At 44.6% G+C, this 25,227-nt stretch overlaps 1 protein-coding gene across 1 annotated transcript in view; it reads right to left on the reverse strand.

Annotated features, from left to right (window-relative positions):
• Positions 1-20,239, reverse strand: part of ABLIM2 (actin binding LIM protein family member 2) — a 238,593-nt gene extending 218,354 nt beyond the window's left edge. Inside the window, exon 1 of the mRNA XM_073610745.1 lies at positions 20,071-20,239. Coding sequence (XP_073466846.1) covers positions 20,071-20,086 — 16 coding nt within the window. The 5' untranslated portion in view covers positions 20,087-20,239. The remainder of the gene's footprint in view (positions 1-20,070) is intronic.
• Between the last annotated feature and the right edge of the window lie 4,988 nt (positions 20,240-25,227).

The raw sequence follows: 25,227 nt of genomic DNA on the forward strand, positions 1-25,227 counted from the left end.
TTTATGTATAAAGCTAACAGTGGGATCTAAGTTGTCCCAAAAGCTTTCATTTTTGATCATTTAGGTTTGCCAATAACGGTCGGGTATAACGCCAAACTTTCTACATGAAATGATGGCTAACATGGTACAATACTCTACTACTTGGAGTAAATGTGTTTGCTATTCCTTGGAGAAAACAAGAAAGAGGCTTTGTGAAAGCGGTTGGCAATGTCTGGAAAGACGTATTGCTGGGGGAAACCATAGTGATTGGGTGGACGTGTATTGTTGGATGGATAGGGTAGTGCTGAGAGGTAAATAGGTTAAGTTTTATGTTTAGAGATTTTTATTGAAGTTCTTTAATTTTCTATGATGATACATTTTGATAGCCTTGTTGACTTGCAATTATAGATGCAGATGGTGTTTTAGCCAGTGGAGAATCTGCTTATTAAGTCATCTTTCAAAAAACATCAATGATGTCTTATGCTATGCTAGCAAAACGCAAGAAACCATGAAAGTGTGACTAAATTAATAATTCAGGCAAGCTTGTGCAGCAATAGTATCACAGCACATTATGTTTACTTCCTGAGATTGCAGCAAACAGCTCTCTTCTAGGAGGGCCCGTAGGAGATCTGCTGATAAATGGGAGCACTGCTCTCTGCTAATGAAATAGGCAACTTACAGCATACTGTACAGACAACACACTCCATATTGGAAGCTAAGTGCACAGAAGAAACAAGAGAACTTGAACCAGTAATAGCAGAACATCTACGCATGGCATCGTAAAGTTGACCTTGAGTAAAAAAAAGTGACGTTGCAACAGTATCATTTACACTGCCCACTCAGCTTTGTAATGTGAAATGTCTAAAAGTATTATCTGTTATGTTCTGCTGCAAAGGTCTTGGCCCCCTCATTCCATTTCGTTAAGTCATTGAGAAGATGCCAAACCGATAAAACACTCTATTGCTGACTGAGTTCCTGGTATGCTGATCATGTGATTCATGAAATCTCCCTCCTCCCCTGTCCTGGCACATCATGGATTTCTTTGTCAGATATCATAAGACAGTAACTGAAACATGGATCAAGCAAGTAGGTACTCTCTATATCAGGGGTCTCCAAACTTTCTAAACAAAGGACCAGGGTACTGTCCTTCAGACTTTAGGAGGGTCGGACTGTGGCCAGCGAGAGTAGAAAAAGTCCAGACGTCAGTGGGGAGAAAAAATGCCCCATTGTTTATTTCAGTGAGAGTAATTGTGCCCCATTATTGGTGTAAGTGGGACGAATTGTGCCCCATCTTTGATGTCATTGGGCCCTATCATTGGTGTCATTGAGAGGAATTGTGCCCCATCACTAATGTCACTGGACCCCATTGCTGGTGTCATTGGGAGGAATTGTGCCCCACTGTTGGCGTCAGTGGGAGGAATTGTGCCCCATTTTTGGTGTCACTGGGAGGAAATGTCAGTGAGGGTAATTATGCTCCACTGTTGGTATCAGTGGATAAAATAGTGTCACAAGGGCAGGATAAAAGCAAACTAAGGGCAGCATTTTGGAGACCACTGCTCTACATGAAGGCTGTATGTAAGAAGAACAGCTTCAGGGTCCAAACACCGAACCCTGAAACCGTGGGTATCACTAGAACAGGCAGAATCCTTTACATTCTTTACACTCTTAGAGGTACTCCTCTGGTCCCCCAAACTGCCCATGTAGGCTCTACATGCACATCCCACTGTAGGGGCCACTTGGAATGCATGCCATGTAGCTTTTGACTCCTACAGGATAGCCCCTTCACCCTTGCCCCTGCTCCTTGATCACCCTTACTTTTCCCTGGAGCAACTTGGACCATGCTTGATAGGGGTTTTTATTTTGTTTTTGCCTTCCCCTGGATCAACTGTGGGTATAGGGTTCTGTATATGGAGGTTTTCTATTTATTTTTTCTATTGGTTGAAATAGATGGACTTGTTGACCATGTAACCTGTACGTCTGTCATGAGAGAAACATGTGAGATGCCGTTTCTGACCTTAGTTTGAAAATGTTACTTACTTGGCTGTCCCTGGCTTTAGCACTTAACCTCCCTGGTGGTATTCCAGAGTGTGGCTCGGGGTGAATTTTCACTACCAAAAGCGGTAACCCTGAACCACATTCAGGATTGCATCGCAGGATCCATGTACAGCGTACTTACCTTTTCCCTAGGATCCTGCAATGTCCCCACACTGTGTACTCCGCCCGATCATCCGCCCAATGTATTACTGTTCCGGGCTCCATTCCCTGCGAGCGTCAGGGGTGGAGCCCGGCGGGAAATTCAAAAAGTGAAAAATACAGAACACTTGCAGTACACTGTAATCTGTAAGATTACATTACTGTATCAAATCATTTCACCTTCCTTTTGTCCCTAGTGCTTTGTCCAATGCCCTGCATGCAGTTTTATATTATTTATACTGTTCTTTCTGTCTGGAAACTTGAGAATGTCCATGGCAACCTTTACGTCAAAAGCGGTTTTAGACCAGCTAGAGATCAGCGATAGTAAATAAGAATCACTTGCAGAATTGAGCGATAGTGATCTATGGGGAAATTTGTCATCAAACACTGAAAGTGACGACAGCGACAATTCTGCAACTGAGAAAATTTGTTTTTGGTTTGATTACATTATTGAATAAAATGTATTATTATATTATTATTTGTTATAATTATTTATAGTTATTTATTATATTATAATTTAGGATTTTGTGTTTCAAACTTTATCATACCCGGGATGTCTACTAGACTCTGGTTTGGACAGATTTAAGTGTGTTATTACTAAGAATTTCAGGCCTACAATATAAAATGCCAAATTTCTATGCAAAACGATGTACTACTTTTAGCATCAAAAATCTGAAATAATCATACTGCCAGGGAGGTTAAAGACCCCTTTCAGACTGGGGCGTTTTTTAGGCATTTTAGTGCTAAAAACAGAGCCTGTAAATCGCCTGAAAAGCGCCTCTCAAGCCACCCCAGTGAGAAAGTCTGAGTGCTTTCACAGTGCGCTTGCAGGATGAAAAAAAAGTCCTGCGAGCAGCATCTTTGGGGCGGTGTGGGAGCGGTGTATACACCGCCCCTGCCCATTGAAAGAATGGGCAGCGCTGCAGAAGCGCCCGCAAAGTGCTTCGGCAGCACCGCAACATGGGAGCTTTTAACCCTTTCCTCGGCCGCTAGCGGGGGTTAAAAGCGACTGGCTAGCGGCCGAAAAGCACCTCTATAACAGTATTAAAACGCCGCTAAAACTAGCAACGCTTTACCGCTGCTGCCCCAGTGTGAAGGGACTTTAAGGCACTGACCCGGAACAAATAGGAAACTGTTGTAATCAGTAATATTGTGCAGTCCTCTATCCAGCCAGCAGATAGTGCTCTTTTTTCCATTTCACATATTCAGATACAGTATTTCAGTGTCCAGCTTTATTGGTAACAAGCCTTTGGTTTACAGAACTGAATGAGCCACCACAGCAGTTACTCATTCCTTATTACAGATTTTAAAGGTTTAAAGCAGAGGTTTTTAACTCCTCCTTGTACATTAAAAGTGACCCTGATTTGATTATAATATAAGGGCCCTTTCACATTGATGTGCTTTTGATGCTCTTTTGTGCAGCTTATGGCCCTTTTAAATTGATGCCCTTTTGATGCATTCCCATTGACTTACAATGGAAAGTGCCCTTTTGGTGCTTTTTTGAAAAACACCAAATACGGTAGGCTCCTACCATTTTAAATCAATGGAGCATTCAGGACTTTTCAATACGCAGCAGGACACGCAGTGTGAACAGGTACAAAGGATTTAATGTGGAATAGTTTTCATGCGCTTTTGTTGCTCTGGAAAAGCGCAGCAAAAGCGCACCAGTGTGGAATGGGCTTACATCAGTGAATGGCACCCTGTATCGGAATACAGTAAATACTGGAACGTGGAAAGATAGGTATTCCTATTTCTTTCATTTGGATTTATGTGGCACCACCATTGGTCTTGCATACTGACTTTTGATAAAAACAAGATGTTGAATGTTAGGTATCCCAAATGCCAAATACGTATGTACTTATCCTTTTCTTTTATAGGGTGGTGTTTCCAAGAATACCTACCTATTAAAGCTAAACTATGAATCTGGTGCAGCTCTGCATTTTAATCAGTCAGCTTCCAGGTTTTATTGACAAAGCTTAATTGAACAAGCTGAAGTTAGAAGCTGATTGGTTACTATGCACAGTTGCACCATATTCTCTATGCACCAATTTTTGTAAATGGCCCCCTATGTGTTTATAATGTTCTGTGTAGACTCACTGCACACTGTAATCCCATCACACCACTGAGCTGCATTTACTAGAATATGATTATGGAAAGTTCAGCCAATGGTCCCTGGAAAATCTATGTAAATAAACCTCTTAAAAGATAAAATGAATTTCAGATAACTTCCCTTCTTATATGGTATGTCTGTAACTTAATTTCTTGCCTTTGTTTTAATACCAAACAGTTGACAGTGTTCTTTAAACCTACTTGGCCTCATTTGTCCAGGATTTGTCAGCATATACTATAGATGTGGAACTAATAGGACTTGATATTTAAATGCCTATGGTAATTCAGAACTCTTGATGTTGGGATTGGTGTGGTGAGGGTAGGTATCTCATCAGGGACATCAACTGAGCACTCTCCTTTGTTGATGCTTCGTTGAGGAACCCACTACATCTATAGAGCACTCAATAGTGATACAGTGCATTCGAAAAGTATTCACAGCGCTTCACTTTTTCCACATTTTGTTATGATTGGGAAGGGCACACAGCGTCTATATAAGGGCTCACAGTTAACAGTGCATATCAGAGCAGAAACCAAGCCATGAAGTCCAAGGAATTGTCTGTAGACCTCAGAGACAGGATTGTATCAAGGCACAGATCTGGGGAAGGGTACAGAAAATTTTCTACAGAATTGAAGGTCCCAATGAGCACAGTGGCCTCCATCATCCGTAAATGAAAGGAGTTTAGAACCACCAGGCCTCTTCCTAGAAACTTCCCGGCCAAACTGAGTGATCGGGAGAGAAGGGCCTTAGTCAGGGAGGTGATCAAGAACCGGATGGTTACTCTGACAGAACTCCAGTGTTTCTCTGCGGAGAGAGGATAACATTCCAAAAGAACAACCATCTCTGCAGCATTCCACCAATCAGGCCTGTATGGTAGAGTTGCCAGACGGAAGCCGTTCCTCAGTAAAAGGCACATAATAGCCTGCCTGGAGTTTGCCAAAAGCACCTGAAGGACTCTCAGACCATGAGAATCAAAATTCTTTGGTCTGATGAAACAAAGATTGAACTCTTTGGCCTGAATGGCAAGCATCATGTCTGGAGGAAACCAGGCACCGCTCATCACCTGGCCAATACCATCCCTACAGTGAAGCATGGTGGTGACAGCATCATGCTGTGGGGATGTTTTTTAGCGGCAGGAACTGAGAGACTAGTCTGGATCGAGGGAAAGATGAATGCAGCAATGTACAGAGACATCCTTCATGAAAACCTGCTCCAGAGCGCTCCGGACCTCAGACTGGGGGAAGGTTCATCTTCCAACTACCCTAAGCACATAGTCAAGCTAACAAAGGAGTGGCTATGGGACAACTCTGTGAATGTCCTTGAGTGGCCCAGCCAGAGCCAAGACTTGAACCCGATTGAATATCTCTGGAGAGATCTGCAAATGGCTGTGCACCGACGCTCTCCATCCAACCTGATGGAGCTTGAGAGGTCCTGCAAAGAAGAATGAGAGAAACTGCACAAAAATTGGTGTGCCAAGCTTGTAGCACCATGCTCAAAAGACTTGAGGCCAAAGATGCTTCAACAAAGTATTGAGCAAAGGCTGTGAATACTTATGTACATGGGATTTTGTTACTTTTTTTAGATTTCAAACAAAGTTCTTTCACGTTGTCATTATGGGGTATTGTTTGTATTTTGGGGAAAATAATGAATTGAATCCATTTTGATTAAGGCTGTAACATAGTTTCCGGATGCACTGTAACTGGTGTCCCGGGTACGCTAACCTCTATCTTTGATACCCCTCTATTCCATCTTGCAGGTCAGTGGTTAGCTTTCCTTCTAATCCAGCAGATTTTTTCTGCTGCATTTAATAACGTCTCGGATGCTTGTTGGAGGGAGTGACCCCTCACTCTCATCTTTTTCAGAGGGCTGGTTGTAGATGTTGCAAATCCATGCATTCCACTTCTACAAGGAAAATCCTCATCTTCCAGACATTCGAAGCAACAGGATTGATTTCAGTAGTGCACAAGCATAAAAGCCTCTTCTGATATGAACCAACAGCCCTGTTCTAAACAGAGACTGTATAGCAGTGTTTTTCAACTCCAGTCCTCAAGGCGCCCCAACAGGTCATGTTTTCAGGATTTCCCTCAGATGAAATGGCTGTGGTAATTACTAAGGCAGTGAAACTGATCAAATCACCTGTGCAAAATAATGGTAAGCCTGAAAACATGACCTGTTGGGGCGCCTTGAGGACTGGAGTTGAGAAACACTGCTGTATAGTATGGAAAACACTTTTTGTGGAACATTCACACAACGGTCTATCATGTAAAAATGGCAGTTGCCCAGATTTCCTTTCTCTTTCTGGAGAGGCTTATTTACAGAAACAGAACTGAAAGTGACATTGTGAAGGACAGAGATTCTATTATAACATTCATTGAGCAAAATCTCTGGACATCACCACTGACAAAAACGTCCATGGAAAATGTCCAACCCCAGAGCCTCTGGGCTGTAATAAGTCTATGTAACCAGGAGCTGTGAATGAATGAAATCTGTACTGAAGTCTGTTTTTTTATTTAATATTCTGCTAACAACTAATAAAACAATCATCTATATTGCATTTTCTTTAACCATAGATTAACCACTTCAGCTCCGGAAGATTTCCCCCCCTTCATGACCAGGCTGTTTTGTGCGATACAGCACTGCGTTACTTTAACCGACAATTGCGCAGTCATGGGACGCTGAACCCAAATAAAATTTATGCCATTTTTTTTACAACAAATAGAGCTTTCTTTTGGTGGTTTTTGATCACCTCTACGTTTTTTATTTTTTGCGCTATAAACAAAAAAGACTGACAATTCTGGGGGAAAAAAAATATTGTTTACTTTCTGCTATAAAACATATCCAAAAAATATATAAAAATCTAATTTCTTCATAAATTTAGGCCAATATGTAAGAAAAAAAAAAAAAAACCCAATAAGCGTATATTGATTGGTCTGCGCAAAAGTCATAGCATCTATAAACTATGGGATATTTTTATGGAATCTTTATTAATTTTCTTTACTAGTAATGGCAGCAATCAGTGACTTATTATGGGAATGCGATATTGTGGTGGACAAATCAGACACTGACACTTTTTGGGGACCAGTGACACTAATACAGTGATTAGTGCTAAAAATATGCACTGTCACTGTACTGACATGGGCTGGGAAGGGGTTAACATCAGGGGCGATCAAAGGGTTAACTGTGTGCCTGACCAGTGTTTATGTACTGTGTGGGAGGTGCTTTTACTAGGGGAAGGCATGGATCTTTGTCCCTGCTTTGCAGGAACACAGGATCCATGCCTTCCCTACTCACAGAATGACAATCTGCCTTGTTTACATTGACAGACTGCCATTTAGCCTCTGTAACAAATGATTGGTGGATGCCGGCGGATATCGAGTCTGCGGTAGCCACTGATCGGCTCCCTCTGTGAATTTGCACCCGCTACCCAGAAATGCGGAATCACGTATATATATATATATATATATATATATATATATATATATATATATATATATATATATATATATATATATATACACGTGTGTGTGTGTGATCCTGCGCACAGCGGCCACCCTGTAGCAGTAAAACTGCTATGGGGGGTAGTGAACTGGTTAAAGCACCCACACATGGTATGTTTCACCATCTCTAGCTCTGGATTGCTAGACAGCACTTCCCCAAATTTCCGTCTGGGAAGTGTGCACTCAACAGGTCACATGATCACCCTCTTTGGGACTAGTGCAGTTACTCCAGAGCCTAGTAAATGAGCAGAAGCTCTGCTGACTTCCATCAGCCAATCATATGCAAGCAGAAATGCTATTTTTTAAAAATTTCCCTTGCATGTGATTGGGTGCTCCTTACAAGGTGAAGCTTTACCTCAACCTGGGGGTCGAATGATGATTTGCCAGGGTCACCAAATTCTGGGCTGTTCCTGAAGCCCGAACTGCTCTCCCAGCCTTTTTGTGGCCACCCAGCTGGGCTGTCCCTGGAGCATGTGGCCGCCCAGCAGGGCTGTTCCTGGAGCCCTCGGCTGCCCACTAAGCCTCTTCACAGCCGCCCATTCAGTTCACGGCATGCCTGGGGGTCAGAAACTAGAGGTCAGCTGACTGGTGAGGAATGTGAAGCGGGAGGGGCTGGAGGAGACCCTATCTCCTGATTTTGGTATAGGTGTCACTGATACAAGACACCACAAAGTCGGAGACACAGTGAGTAACACTACCTGTGATTAGAGTTGCCATTAAAAGTCCCCACTACAGTTCTCAGATCAGCAGATGACCTTGATCAAGAGCACCTAAGTTGGCTGATCAGAACTCCCCCAGCACTGCCACTCATCCCCCCCCCCCCCCCCCCCCACCAAGGAGTAGGAGAAGGAATAAAATAGAGAATACATGGAAGGGAGAGGGAAAGAGGAGGAGGAACAAAGAAAAAGAGAGAGAAAGAACAAGAAAGACAGCTAGAGAGAAGAATGGGGGAAAATAACAAGAAATTAGGATAGAGAGAGATAAAAGGGAAAGAAAGGAGAACAAAGAGAGAGAGAGAGAGAGAGAGAGAGTGGTAAATCCCAAAATGTACCATAAGGGGTTTTAATATTCTACAAGTGGAAGGGCCTCAAGGAGCGCAAAATGTCAATGGGTTAGGGGCGCAAATTACTTGTCTTGCCTTGGGTGCTGACACTCCACACTACGAAAATAATTGTACTTATAGGGGTCCCCACAACTTGGGAAATTTTATCAAGGGGTCATGGCACTAGTGAGGTTGAGAACCACTGCTCTAGAGCAAGTGCACTTTGCAAAGTGCAGAGACTATTTGTCTTTAGTAAATCAACTCCTAAGCCCTCGTCTACATTGAATGCGGCTTTGAAATTGTGCGACTTCATTTCAAATTGCACGATTTCAAAAATGCATGTCAGCGCGACTTCAGGTGCGACTTTGAAGATATCTGTGCGGCTTCATGCACAGATGTCTATGCAAGTCGCCCCCGAAATCGGCAAAAGAAGTGCAGGAACTACTTTTTGAAAAAAATGCGGCACCGCAAAGTTGGCGCTCCACCGATTTAAACAGTGCCATTGCCAACAATAGGCTGCGACTTGTCATGAGATTTGACCTGTCAAATCGCATGACAAGTCACTCCAATGTGAACAAGGGCTAAATATCCAGTGCACAGGGGTGGTAACCACATTGCTTCAGTTTCAGGGTTGCCTGTAGGAGTGTGTGCACAGGCAGTGTATAGGGGTATGGTTGTAGTCCCGACCAGGAGAGTACACACAAGGGTGGTTCCATGGGCCCCTGAAAGGTAATAGAGCCACTTTAAAACAGGAAACAACATTGAGAAAATATTAGGAAGTCCAATAAAGGACAATCATGCCGCGTACACACGATCGGACATTCCGACAACAAAATACATGGATTTATTTCCGACAGATGTTGGCTCAAACGTGTCTTGCATACACACGGTCACACAAATGTTGTCAGAAATTCCGTTCATCAAGAACGCGGTGACGTACAACACGTATGACGAGCCGAGAAAAATTAAGTTCAACAGCCAGTGCGGCTCTTCTGCTTGATTCCGAGCATGCGTGGAACTTTGTACATCGGAATTGTGTACACACGATCGGAATTTCCGACAACGGATTTTGTTGTTGGAAAATTTGAGAACCAGCTCTCAAATTTTTGCTGTCGGAAATTCCGACAAAAAATGTCCAAAGGGGCCTACACACAGTCAGAATTTCCAACAACAAGCTCCCATCGAATATTTATTGTCGGAATATCCGATCGTGTGTACGCGGCATTAGAGTGGAAATATATTATGTCTCTTCTACAATAATACAAAGTTACCTGCCTGCTTGCTGTTTTCTATCATATGTATACTTACTGTGCACATGCACAATCCTAGCACACTTCAGTTGTGCTGGAATGACTGACTCCCGTGCGCATGCATGGGACGACTTTATCCCTTGCCTGACAATCAAGAAGCTAAGAAACCAGCAATCAGCAGAAGATGACAGCGGCCGGTGAGGGATGTAACTGGCACATTGCTGGAAGTGGAGAGGAATATTGGGCTGGACAAAGAAAGTGCAAACATGGTAAGTTGAGGTGCTTTAATAGATGAAGGTTTAATAACACTGGATTGAATGAATGAATGAATTACCGAATGAACGATTGACTATTGTTAATCACAATAATATTTCAAGTTTCACCTAGGTGATGAGGGCTAATATTCAGCCCCCAAGCACTAATAAAAAACGATGATAGGGCCTCATGCACACGAGACGCTGTTAAACGCGCATTCAGAGGCAGTTGGACACTTTTTTCAAATGCCCCTGAACTCATTCAATGTTATCCTATGTATCCATGTACACAGTCTCGTTTTTTGGCGTTTCTAGGCATGTTTCAAATGCCAAATGCGGGTAAACGCGGCTAAGTGCCGGTACCGCATTTAGCCACGTTTGCGTTTATAAGTGTTTTTAAAGGAACCCTATTGTTTGGACCAGAAAACACAGAAATATGATGGTAAACTGCAGTAGAGAATGACATTTTGCGACCCCTTCCTGGGGGCAAAGACAGCAATAAAAACCTAATAAATGTTCTAATCCTTCTTCACAATAACCAAAAGTAAAAAAAAAAAAAGTTTTGCCTTTAGTTATACTTTAATTTGTACTAGTTCTTTTACATTCATATTAGAAGATTGTGATTTGGTTTGGACTTAATTTGGTGGACTTAATCTCAGTTCCAGCAACCTGATTTTTTAAATACTAATCGTTGCTCTATATTCTAATCAAAGTGGAACTTCAGTCAGAAAAATAATTCCTGCTAGATCACTTCAGACTGGCCCTTTTTGCAGGTATAGTTATGTAAAACATTAAAAATAAGTGTAGGGGGGCGTGACCGGAAGCCGAGCTAGATGGCAGCCTAATCTCCCAGCTCTCTGAGCCCGCAACGTGAAAGGCAATTTTAGGGGCACTCCACCTCATCTATATGGGCAAGTCCAGGACCACCCGCTCCTCTAAACCAAGGGGATCATCCTTACCCCCCCCCAGGGGCGTCCACAGACCTCCGTTCGTTTTTTATACAGCCCGGAATGTCTCAGGGCGAGGAGGCCAATATGGCGCCGGACACTCCAGCTCCCACACAGCGGAGTCCCGCTCAGTCTCCACAGCCAGCTTCTGTCGGGCATCAGACCTCAGAGGGACCCCTGCGGGACGAGGCGATCCCCCGAAAGATCACCAACCACACGGGAGCGGTGAGTCACCACCAACACCTGGATGCCCAGACCAAGCAGCCGCATGGGTCCCTGCCCGCCATGCGGCCCGCCTCCCCCTCGCACTATACACAGTGCTCGGCGGCATTTCCGAGGCTTTTGACAACAGCCCCGGAACCTCTATCACAGAGCGTGGAGCCTGCGACTCCTCAGATCTGTCACAGGACTTCCCACCTCTGCCGAGCCCTGCAGGCCCCCATGCCTGAGCATATCGGTCCCCTGAAGGTATGAAAGATGGGTTCTGGGTAATGACTGTTATGTCCCCCCCTCCCAAAGCACAGAGACTGTCCCGCTCCAGAGACCCCAGTGCTTCTAGGCAACACTCAGCCTCTGTGCCCTCTTATGCACAGAAGGCAGGCACTCCATTTTCCCTCCCAGCAGGGGACTCCATTACAGGACCCCCCCGGCAGCCACAAACGGGGACATGGTCGGACTCATGGGACCCCCCCAGCAACTGGAGCACAGTTATACCACGAAGCGGGCGCACTATCCCCACGTACCCCACCACGTGGCCCATCCTCACCTCACCATCACTACAGTCCTGTGTGGGACCCACCCATGCCTCCTCAATGGCACACTTTGCAAGCCATACCCACAAAAGAGGACTTCAGACAATTAATCGAGGATGTGAAATCTACATGTCGCACGGAAATCCAAGTACTTCAGACAGGTCTAAAACACCTGGCAGATAGAATGGAGATGGCCGAAGAGGAAATCCAGGAAACCAAACTGGCGGTTCATAGAACACAACTCCAGGGAGCAGACCATAGAGCAATGCTGAAAGATATGCAAAGGCATAGAAGATCTGGATAATAGGGGGCGCCGTAACAACATCCGGGTGAGAGGCATCCCGAAATCAGAGAGCACCGAGGACCTGCAAACGATTCTGCAATCCGTCTTCAACAATCTCAGGGAGCCACCTACAAAACACATAGAAATGGACAGAGCCCACCGGGCACTTCGCCCCAAAGGAGCTACCCCCAAACCAAGAGACATCATATGCAGAATCAGCTCCTACCCTCTCAAAGAGGAAATCATGAGGCAGGCATGCTTGGCACACAAAGTAACTTTTGAGGATGTCCAGATACAACTGTATCCGGACCTTTCATGGATCACCCTGCAAAAACGTAGACTCCTCCAACCTCTGCTACAAATACTGCAGAAAGAAGCCATTACCTACAGATGGGGCTTTCCTTTTAGCCTCACAGCAAAACACCAGGGCAAATCTGCTGTATTGCGGTACCCAGAAGATCTCTGCACGTTTTGCAACATTCTTGAAATAGCAGCTCCTCAACTGCCAGATTGGGATTTAGTTGCTACTCCCCCACCGCCACATACAACCTGGCAGAAAGTGCCTGCCTCCAATCGGCCTAGGAACTCTGATACACAACACAAGCCCGCTAAACACAAGGCCCGCTGAACCGCATATACTGCAACTTCAAGCAGCTACAGGACTCGAGCACTTAGGCTCAGTAAATAGAACTGTCCAGATAGCATTTTGTCTACTGCAACCCTAGATTAGTGTCCCTAAGCATGCCCCTACGCCACTCTTTAGCTCACTATTAAGGGCCAGTTTCGGATGAGCTTCGAGATGAAAGGCATTGAATCCATCACCTACCACCCCCCCTCCCCTTTTTCTAGTTAGATATTGGTACACGGTATCAGGCTGTGTATGGTTCAAGAGTTACTGTTGATAGAATACGGGCTCCCGGGTGTGCCTCTTTGTCCGTCCTACTTAGGGTGGGGATGGAGGTCCGCGCGGAAATCGGTTCTGACCTCGGCCTGTTGGCCTTTCAAGGTTTGATAGTAAGGTTTATTTTGTGTTATCTTTGTGCATTAATTGAACTTCTCTCTCTCCCCCAGTCCCTCCTCTTTCTCTTTCTTTCTAGCCATCCTCCTGCATGCATAGATATATGCACGGAACTTCCTGGTCTCCTCCCGGAGAGTGCCTATCCTGAACCTGGGATCTCGAAATCGGACAAGTCACCATTAGGTAAGCGCATACCCCCATACCCTTATCCACCACCACCATGGCCAAGGTAAACGTACATGGACTAAACTCTAATAGGAAAAGACATCTGGCACTGAGGGAGTTTAGACAGTCAGGAGCTGATATTATCATGGTCCAGGAGACCCATTATAATAAAAAATGCTCATTCGCATTTGCATCCAGATATTATTCCCAAATAGCATCGGGCATTCGTAAAAGGCTGGAGTGGCCATGCTTATTAAGCGAGGGGCTCCCTTTACCTGCGTGACCCAGCATTGTGATCCTCATGGCCACTTCATTATACTACAAGGACTGTGGCAAACACAAGAAGTGACGTTATGTGCACTATATGCCCCAAATACTAAACAACATAGTTTCTTATCCAGGGTATATGCCCGTATTTTTAGATCTACTCCTAAGGTCCTCATAGTGGGAGGCGATTTCAATCTCATTCAATCAGCCAATGCAGATCGTCAGACGAAAACCCCCCAGGCTCCCTCACCTAGGGTCCATAGAGACTCGAGACTATTTAGACAAATCACTAGACGATATGCGCTCTTTGACGCATCCTCCCTCTCCAGACCTGACCCAAACGATGAGACAATATCTGGAACGAAGAGGAATTCCCCATCTCCAGCCATCAAATCTGATGGCACTTAATGCGCAGATTACTGATGAGGAAATAGAACTCACTATTAAATCCCTGCCATTCCACAAAGCCCCAGGTCCAGACGGTTTCCCATATGAATATTATAAAACATTTCTCCCTCTTTTGCTTCCCTATCTTCGCAGATTGTTTAATGCTTTCCTTCAAGATACTCCCATTCCCCTGGAAATGCAGAAATCCTTCATCACCTTGAACCCCAAACTGGATAAAGACCCTTCCCTTTGCGCGAATTATAGACCCATTGCATTACTAAACTCTGACTTAAAAATTTTTACTAAACTCTTATCCAATCGCCTGAACATGATTCTTCCATCACTGATCCATAAAGACCAGGTGGGGTTTGTCCCACTGCGGCAAGCAAGTGACAATACTAGAAAGGTGATTGATTTGGTGGAGGTGGCGAACAGGGAGGGCGCCCCTTCTTTGCTACTCAGTTTAGATGCTGAGAAAGCTTTTGATCGTCTGGGGTGGCCATTCCTGTTCGCCACGCTGTGCCACATGGGCTTCCAGGGTCCCTTTTTGCGGGCGATCAAACATCTTTACTCCAACCCTTCCTCTCAGGTCAGGACCCCTTTTGCACTCTCAACATCATTTACAGTATCGAACGGCACCAGACAGGGCTGCCCGCTGTCACCCTTATTATTTGCGTTATGTGTGGAACCCCTGGCGGCATCCATCAGGAATAACTTGGACACACAGGGGATTGCGGTTAGAGACAGAGAATTTAAAATTTCCCTCTTTGCCGATGATATTATTCTCACCCTGACTCAACCCCACATTACCCTCTCGAATTTACATGCAGAATTAGACCGGTTCCGCGCCATTTCGGAATATAAAATTAATGCCTCAAAATCAGAAGCACTACCCATTAATATCCCTGTGGCTGAGATTACACTTTTAAAATCCAACTTTCATTACAATTGGAAAACGGCTGCCCTGAAGTACCTAGGGACCCATATCACCCCAAAATTTAATACTTTATATCAAGAAAACTTCCCTCCTCTTTTCAGCACAATTAGATCCCTACTACTTCAGTAGAAAAAAACATCATATCTCCCTTCTAGGACGAATTGCCTCTATTAAAATGACCATTCTCCCGAAGCTCCTCTATCTTTTCCAAACACTCCCCATACCTATACCACTCAAACACCTGAAAAAGCTTCAGTCAGACTTACTCCATTTCGTTTGGAATTATAAAAGGCACAGGATCCCAAGAACGGTGTTGATGGCGTCGCGCAGTGAGGGGGACCTTGCTTTCCCGAATATTGTTAAATATTATCAAGCTGCACAATTAAGAGCTGTGGCTTCATGGTTTACTCAAAAATCATACAATAAGTGGACAGAGATTGAAAAATTATGGATAGCTCCAATACACCCGAATAATCTATTATGGAATGCGAGTGCGGATGTGGCCCCAGAACGTCTCCTGGGCCCCATGTCCCTATTACGGCGGACTTGGCGTACGCTGGCTCATTCCAATAAACTGACCTCGGAAAGATCGACTCTAACCTCCTTTGTTTGTAACCCCAAAGTGCCAGATAGCCTCACTCACCAGATGTCACATCCTTGGTCCTCTAAGAATTTATTCCACTTTGGGAGTATAGTGGATCCCAGAACCCGTAAGTTGCTGTCCTTCTCAGACTTACAGACCAAACACGATTTACCGAGACAAGCATTTTATGGGTATCTACAATTACGACATTATGCATTAACCATAGCCCCGAACCTGCAATTCTCTCCTCCATCCTCGTTTGAAACCATAATCCTAGCAGGTAACACACAGAAAGGTCTCATATCAGGAATCTATAAGATTCTGAATGCCATCTCCCTAGAAGAACAAGGCAAACATTATTACATGCTCAAATGGGAGAAGATCCTTAATGAAGAACTCCCATTAGCACAGTGGCAGGCAATATGGAACCAGACAGCAAAGAGTTCAATGTGTACACTTTATGAAGAAAATTCATATAAAATTCTCTGCTTCTGGTACCTGACTCCAGATGTGCTTCACACAATTTTCCCTACTAGCTCAGATAAATGCTGTTGCTGCCAGGAAGCAAAAGGCACTTTTATACACATCTGTTGGACTTGCCCACTACTTACTCCGTACTGGGAAATGGTCCGACACCTTCTTTCCCGCCTTTTGGACATCGAAGTTCAAGCCTCCCCAAAATTCTTCCTATTAGGCTTATCACCACTAAAGCTTTGTAAACCATACAAGAAATGAGTGCGACATATACTCACTGCAGCACGCTGCCTCGTAGCCCTAAATTGGAAATGCCATACTCCACCCTCTGCTGAAGATCTTTACTCTAGAATTAAAGATGTTGAACTGATGGAGAAAATGACGGCTAGAATACAAGACAGGCTGGAGGCACATAACAGGGTCTGGGAGCTATGGCACCTCCGGGAGGACCCACCATGACCAGGTAATCAACCTAACCAGATGGCTCATTTTCTCTTTTCTTTCCTTTCTTTTTTTTTCCTCCTACCCCCCAAATCCCCTATACTATAGGCTCTTATGACTTTTTTTTTCTCAGTCTGAGAGACTGTGATACAATTCAGTAACTGAACTAACGTTTTCTACTTTCTTTTCTGTATACCAAAGGAACTATTAACAGTTAAATCATATAGAATATAAGTTTAATACTACAAGTGGATATACTGGACAATGTTTGTGATTTTCCGTGTTCCTTTATCTTGTATTACCAAAACATATAATTAAATTGTTATTTGAAAAAAAAAAATAAGTGTCTATACTGTTTAAAATCCAGTAATACACTGTCTCACTCTGCTCTGCACATGCTCAGTTGATCTCCATTTTTGTCATTGTGCCTAAAATCAGAGCCACTAGAGGCCGATCTGCTGACAGCCTAAAGATTTATTGATGTTCAGGGGCTCTGGGCTTCAGCATTTCCTTTTTGTTTGTTTTTGTAAAATTACATAAAAAAATACACAATGTTTAAAAAATGGCTTATTTAAATTGTAATTACACATTTTCTATAATATTTCTGTTATTGCCAAGTGCATTTAAATTCCAGGAACAATTCCAAAATTTAGAGAGTATCTTGTTCCTAGAAATGATTTTTGGATGCTCATTTAGTTCTTTAGTACTATGTTCCAACTTGAAAATGGAAATGATTTAACTGATATTGAAGTTGTATACCTCTATGAACCACAAGAGCAGAGTGACTCAATGGTTAGCACCCTGCTCCTCCGCTGCTATTTCCTTGATGTTCTTACCCTCCTTGACGATTTTCTAAATAAAGGTGATTTATTAGAATGCATGAAGGTAAAAATAACTGTGTGCCTTTACAACCACTTTAACTCCCACACTCCAAAGACATGCTAGGTTAACTTGCTGCTGTTCCTAATGGATAGGGACTGATGTAAATGTACAGTATATAAAATACTATATAAATTGATAGCGCATTAGCACTATATAAGATATTTACTTTTTTTTTTTACTTAAAGTGGTTGTAAACCCACTACCAAAAAAAAAAAAAAAAACCTGCAAGACAAAGGCATAATGAGCTAGTATGCATAGCATACTAGCTCATTATGAATTACTTACCTTAGATTGAAGCCCCCGCAGCGGTCCTCGTACACTGTTCCGGCCGGCGACAATGATCTCGGAGTTACTTCTAGGTATCTCGGGCTCCGACACTGTGATTGGCCGGAGCCGGAATGACGTCACTCCTGTGCATACGCACGGGAGCTGCCGGTAACGGCACACTAACTGAAGCGACGGCACGTACGTGCCGTTGCTTCAGTGCGCATGTGCCGATGATGTTGGCACATGCTGATACAAGGGATATCTCCTAAACCTGCACAGTTCAGGAGATATCCGGGGTAGCTACAGGTAAGCCTTCTTATAGGCTTACCTATAGTAAAAAGTGGATTGTAAAGGGTTTACAACCACTTTTAATGGATATTTACATTTTAGTTATGGGACTACCGATGTGTCAATAACTTTATAGCCTATGATATCGAAGCAGTAAAGTAAAACCTTGGTTTGAGAGCGTTTTGTAAGACAAGCAAAATTTTTTAATACATTTTGACTTGATAAATGAGCGATGTCTTGATATACAAGTAGCGTCATGTCACAACAGGGTATAAAAGAGAAGAGAGGCGCCTCTAAGTGTAGCAATATGGTTACATTTAATGAAGGTACAACATTTAGCAACTCACATGGTTGATGATTAAAAGAGGCACATCTAAGTTTGCAGGCATCCGGGGTAAAGCTGTCCACATAGACCGTCCCCTGCACCGCCATCAATGTCATCCCTTCCACGCTGCGCTCTACGATCGCTTCAAGCCTCGCTTTCCAATCGCTCTACTGCAGGGTAGTCTTCCCGGTCCCGATTGCAGACTGACAGCGGTGACAGCCGGCGGTGCGGGGGATGGTCTACCCCAGATGCCTGCATACTTAGATGTGCCTCTTTTAATCATCAACCATGCGAGTTGCTAAATGATTTACCTTCATTAAATGTAACCATATTGCTACACTTAGAGGCGCCTCTCTTCTCTTTTATACCCTGTAGCTCCTGCTGGATTTTGCTTCTAATCCCATTTGTGGAGGCTTCCATTTGTGGATGGATATTTTATGGTTACACAACCTATTGCATTGCTATAATCTTTTTATATGGACTACAAACTGAAGGACCTACGAATAAATGGTTGTGGAACGAATTCCGAGTTTCCATTATTTCTTATGGGGAAATTCACTTTGATATACAAGTGCTTTGGATTACAAGTATGTTTCTGCTTGCCAGCCAAGGTTTTACTATATATTGTTTTACAAGACAAATAAGGTTTTCTTTTGGCAATGTTGGAATTTTTTTTAAAATTTTTTTAGGCAATCCAAGGCTCGGTTCACACTTCCAAAACATGTCATGCAACTCGAGAATTTTTAGTCGCACCCCATTAACAGCAATGGAATCATACTCAAGTCGCAGCGACTTATGCCGCGTACACAAGAGTGGAATGTCCAACAGAAAAAGTCAGACGGAAGCTTTTCATCGTCTATTCCAATCGTGTGTAGGCCTCAGCAGACTTTTCTTTTTAGAAAATTCTGACGGACCTAGAAATAGAACATGTTCTAAATATTTCCGACGGAACCAATTCCTATCGGGAAAACCGCTCGTCTGTATCCTGTTCCGACGGACCAAAAACGACGCATGCTCTGAAGCAAATACGAGACGGAAGCTATTGGCTACTGGCTATTTCTAGTCCCGTCGTACGTGTTGTACGTCACCGCGTTCTGGACGGTCGGACTTTGGTTTGACCGTGTGTAGGCAAGACAGCTTGAATGGAATTACGTCGGAGAAACCTTCAGAGTTTATTCCGACGGCAAAACCGGTCTTGTGTACAGGGCATTAGAAAAAAAGGTTTCTGCACTACTTTGGGGCGACTTCATCATTGAGTTCTGTTAATGAAGTCGCAAGCAAGCCGCAATGAAGTCACGCAGGATGTCGGCTGCGGAAGTCGAGTTGATGTGAACCGGCACTAAAGGACAGCAAAATGTGACAAAACTAAAAAAAATAATTCTTTCTAGCGCCTGACCAATGTAAGTTTTAAAACAACCTGTGTTATTGAGGATATAAAGAACACTTTTTGTGGCCTGTCCTTTTTTCCAAAGATGCTAAAATGAAGTTTCTGGTACAAAGCTTGGTGAAGTTATATTGAATATTCTGTAAGTCAGCAGTTTTACAGTGTAAATGTTTTCATTCCCCTGAGTGCCCTCTGCATACGGTGCAAAATTCGCTGTGTAACATGCTCACTGATAATGGACCTGAGGTCTTATGCAATACATGCTGCATGCAGGAACACATTATGGACAGTCCATATCTAGCCCAGACTCGTAAATATTAATGAAGAAATCTCTTAGCAGCACAGTACCTATATCTTCCGGCATCCAGACAAGCCCAGGGAGTTGTAATCACAGTGCTGGCAAACGGCTCCTCTATGCTGCTGCCAAACTTCGGCACCCAGAGACTACTACGGGGAACACGGCGAGTCACTGGGAAGGTCACTGTCAAGCCGGCTATGAATGTGACACAGGCTGAGCTGCTGGTTGTTGCCTCAGAGCAGATGGTTATTTGACTCCATCATCTCCCACACACAGAGACAGACATAGCCAAGTTCCCGGTCCCCGTCTCTAAAATTAGAGCTCCAAGCCTTTGAATATTATAAAAAGCTCCCACACTAACATTTTGGAAATACCTGTCGCCACTAATGGGCCTAATGCCCCGTACACACGATCAGAAAATCATACGGAAAATACCGCTTTCGACACGATAGTACAATAATCGGACATTCTATCGGACATGCACAATTTTTTTTCCCGTGCGATGCCAAATCGTACGATTTTTGTTTAATCAGTACAGCTGTCATTCAAGAATGCAATACAAATGCATTACAACACATGACATCACTTCCGAATTGTTTTTTGGTTGTACGTGAATTTTCGTGACTTTAGTAAACTGATCAGATTTGGTCTGCGAGTAGCATGCAAAAAAAAAAAAAAAAACGGATGCCCTTTCATCCGATAATCTCATCGTGTATACCGGGCATTAGTGTAATGATGCACACTATACAATTTTCTGTAGATTTTTTCTTTCAGATTTACCAAAACCATATAATATGAGGTCAAACCTTAAAGCGGAGTTCCACCCAAAAATGGAACCTCCGCTTTAAGGGATGTGACCCCCTGACATGCCACATTTAGCATGTCATTTTTTTGGGGGGGGGGAGCCGGTACCTTCTTTTCAGAGGGTACCAGCTCCCACTTCCTTCCGTTGCACCGCGACACCGGAAGGGAGATCACCTCTCCCCCCTCCCTCTCGGCAATCATGTAGGACACGTCACAGGTCCCAGATGACTGCCCGGCCAGTTACGGCGCGCAGCGCGGCTCGTGCGTGCGCAGTGGGTGCCCGGCTGAGTAGCCGCAGCCGGGCGCCCACAGTTACAATGCCAAGGCCGCAGAGAGGAGGGGAGACGGGCGGGGCTTCGTTCCCCCGCATCGCTGGACTCTGGGACAGGTAAGTGTCCGAATATTAAAAGTCAGCAGCTGCAGTATTTGCAGCTGCTGACTTTTAATTATTTTTTTAAAGCGGAACTCCGCTTTAAGAGTTTCAATTTGTATGCAATCAGGCAGGCCCTTGCATTACATACATGGTTTTGGTAAATCTAAAGGAAATCAGACAAAAGTTGTGTAGTGTGTATGGGGTCTAATGGTACACACGATCTGAAAATCGGACGAAAAAATAGGATTTTTTAAAACAGCTTACCTGTAAAATCCTTTTCTTTCGAAGGACATCACGGGACACAGAGCCACAGTAATTACTGATGGGTTATATAGGTATCACTGGTGATTGGACACTGGCACACCCTATCAGGAAGTTCAACCCCCTATATAATCCCTCCCCCTTGCAGGGATACCTCAGTTTTGTAGCCAAGCAATATAGTGTATTAGAAGAGGGGTGGGACCTCTGTGTCCCGTGATGTCCTTCGAAAGAAAAGGATTTTACAGGTAAGCTGTTTTAAAAAATCCTATTTTCTTTCTCGAACATCACGGGACACAGAGCCACAGTAATTACTGATGGGATGTCCCAGAGCAATGCTACCTGAGGGGGGGGAACCACGACCAAGTAGGGTGCAATCAGACCTGAGGACCCTGTACCGCTGCCTGCAGCACACTACGCCCAAAGGCGATATCCTCATGCCTTCTCACATCCACCTGATAGAATCTGGTGAATGTATGGACTGAAGACCAGGTTGCAGCCTTGCAGATTTGAGCCATAGAGGCCCGGTGATGCACTGCCCAAGAAGCACCAATAGCCCTTGTGGAATGTGCCCTGATCTGAAACGGAGGAATCTTCTGTTTCAAACCGTAAGCTTGAATGATCAACTGACGAATCCATTTAGAAATGGTAGCTTTTGACGCTGCCTGTCCTCTATTGGGACCCTCTGGCAGCACAAACAAAACATCCGTCTTGCGGATCTGAGTAGTTGCCCCTAGATAGGCCTTAACTGCTCTTACTACATCCAACGAATGTAGAGATCTCTCTTCCGGAGAACAGGGATCTGGAAAAAAGGAAGGTAGAACAAGGTCTTGGTTTAAATGAAAATCAGAAACCACCTTCGGTAAAAAACTAGGATGAGGGCGTAGTACCACTCTATCCTTGTGTATAATCAAATAAAGCTCCTTACAGGAAAGAGCTGCTAATTCTGATACTCTTCTAGCAGAAGAGATGGCCACCAGAAAAATTTATTTCCTTGTCAACAAGACCAAAGGAATCTGACTTATTGGTTCAAAAGGCCGTTTCTGTAACACAGCCAGGACCAAATTCAAGTCCCAGGGGTTTAGGGGCGCTTTAACCGGAGGATTAAGACGCATCACCCCCTGCATAAAGTTTCGGACCAAAGAATGCGAAGCAAGTGGCCGCTGAAATAATACTGATAAAGCAGAGACCTGGCCCTTGATGGTACTCAAGGCCAGCTTCATCTCTAATCCCATCTGTAGAAAATCAAGGATTCTACCTATGACATATTTCCTGGGATGCCAACCTCTGGATTCACACCAGGTTATATAAGCTTTCCAGACTCTATGATAAATCATCCTGGAAGCTGGCTTCCTTGCATTAATCAAGGTAGATATAACAGGACCTGAGAGCCCACGACTCTTCAGAACGTGGGTCTCAATAGCCAAACCGTCAAATTTAGCGTTTGTAAGGCAGGATGGAACACTGGACCTTGAGATAACAGGTCTGGGCGTACCGGTAGGGTCCACGGGGAACCCACCGTCATCCTTACTATTTCTGCATACCAAGTCCTTCTGGGCCAAGCGGGGGCCACCAGAAGTACCGACTTCCTTTCCTGCCTGATCCTGCGAAGGAGTCGTGGTAGTAGCAGAATAGGCGGGAATGCGTAAATCAGTGAGAACCGATGCCACGGAATCACCAACGCATCCGTCCCGCATGCAAGAGGATCTTTTGTCCTTGCCACAAATCTGTCTATCTTTTTGTTGAATCGGGATGCAAAGAGATCTACATCTGGAACCCCCCATCTTTGGCATATGGCGCAAAAGACGTCGGGATGCAGAGACCATTCCCCTGGAAGTAACTGCTGGCGACTTAGATAGTCCGCCTGCCAATTCTCTATTCCCGGGATGAAAACTGCCGATATGCATGGCACATGCATCTCTGCCCAGACTAAGATCTGGTTCACCTCTTTTTGAGCAGCTCGGCTCCGGGTGCCTCCCTGATGATTGACATAAGCCACTGCTGTGGCATTGTCGGACTGGATCCTGACCGGACAACCCTGTAGCCTGATAGTCCAGGCTTTTAGAGCTAGATGTATCGCCCGGATCTCCAGAATGTTGATGGGTAAGGTCCTCTCTGTCTTGGACCATACTCCTTGGACCGCAGCCTATTCCAGAACTGCTCCCCAACCTGACAGACTGGCATCTGTTGTTACCACCGTCCAGGTAACCGGTAGAAAGGATTTCCCCTTCTGCAGGTTTTCGGGTATGAGCCACCAATTGAGGCTCTGACGCACCGCATGCGACAGGTGCATCGGAAAGTCTAATGCCTGAACCTTCTTGTTCCAGGTCGACAGAATACTGTGTTGCAGCATTCTTGAGTGAAACTGAGCATAGGGAACTGCTTCGAATGAAGACACCATCTTCCCTAGTAGCCTCATACAAAGGCGGACTGAGGGACCCTTCTTGGTCCTTACTGTCAGAATCAGCTCTCTCAAAGCAGTGATCTTTGCCTGGGGTAGAAATATTTTCTCCTGGCTTGTATGTATAATCAGACCTAAATATTCCAGTCTTCTTACTGGTTTTAGGAAAGACTTTTCTAAGTTGAGGATCCAACCCAGGTGTTCTAGATACCTGACCGTGGTCCTCAAGTTTCCATTCAAAGAGGCTACCGACTGGTCTATCAAGAGCAGGTCGTCTAGGTATGCTATGACAGCTATACCCTGAGCCCTTAATCTGGCCAGAGGAGGAGCCAAGATCTTTGTGAACACTCGAGGTGCAGTGGCTATCCCAAAGGGCAGAGCCATAAACTGGAAATGGCGCCCTCCTACCTCGAAGCGCAGAAACTTCTGATGAGCAGGAAAAATGGGCACATGCAGATATGCATCTCTGATGTCTATTGATGCCAGAAATTCTCCTCCCTGCAGGGTGGGAACTACTGTTCGAATTAATTCCATGCGGAAGGATTGAATCCTTAGGAATCGGTTCAGATCCCTTAAGTCCAAAATGGGCCTGACATCCCCATTTGGCTTTTGGACCGTAAAAAGGTTGGAATAGAAGCCCAATCCCTGGTCCTTTGCGGGAACTATCATAATGACCTCGTGCGACAAAAGTCGCTCTAACGCTAGAAGGAGCGACTGCTTCTTCTCTGGGTCTCTGGGAACATTTGATCTGAGGAACCGAGGAGAAGGGAATTCCTGAAACTCCAGCTTGTACCCTAAGGTTACCGTGGAGACTACCCATCTGTCCTGGAAGTCCTCCTGCCAGAGCTCTGAGAATTGTCGCAGTCTTCCCCCCACTCGAGTGAGCGGGGGCGCCCCCTCATGCAGAGGTCTTAGTGTTTTGCCTAGTAGGCTTCTTTCCCCAGGACTTCTTTTGTCCCTGGGGTTGACTCTTGTCTCTGGACCCCGATGGAGGCGGCCGTCGAGACTGCCTGGAGGCTGAAGCCCCCGGCGCTGGGGAAAGAGTCCGTTTGAAAGAGGGACGCTTACTCTTCTTCTTGACAGGTAAGAGAGTGCTTTTCCCACAAGAGATTCTCTTGATATAGTTATCCAAGTCCTCTCCAAACAACCTTGCACCACGAAATGGAAACCCAGCCAGTAGCTTCTTACATGGTGCTTCGGCTGACCAATTTTTCAACCATAGGATTCTACGTATATGCACCAACCCCAGTGAAAGACGGGAGGTTTGCACGATAGAATCTCTAATGGCGTCAACCACAAAGCATAAGGCCGCTGGAAGGTTAGCAAACCCCTGGGCCTGCTGTTCAGGTAATACTTTGATGACCTGCTTAA

Source organism: Aquarana catesbeiana, linkage group LG01 (genome assembly GCF_042186555.1).
Source record: "Aquarana catesbeiana isolate 2022-GZ linkage group LG01, ASM4218655v1, whole genome shotgun sequence".
Classification (NCBI taxonomy): domain Eukaryota; kingdom Metazoa; phylum Chordata; class Amphibia; order Anura; family Ranidae; genus Aquarana; species Aquarana catesbeiana.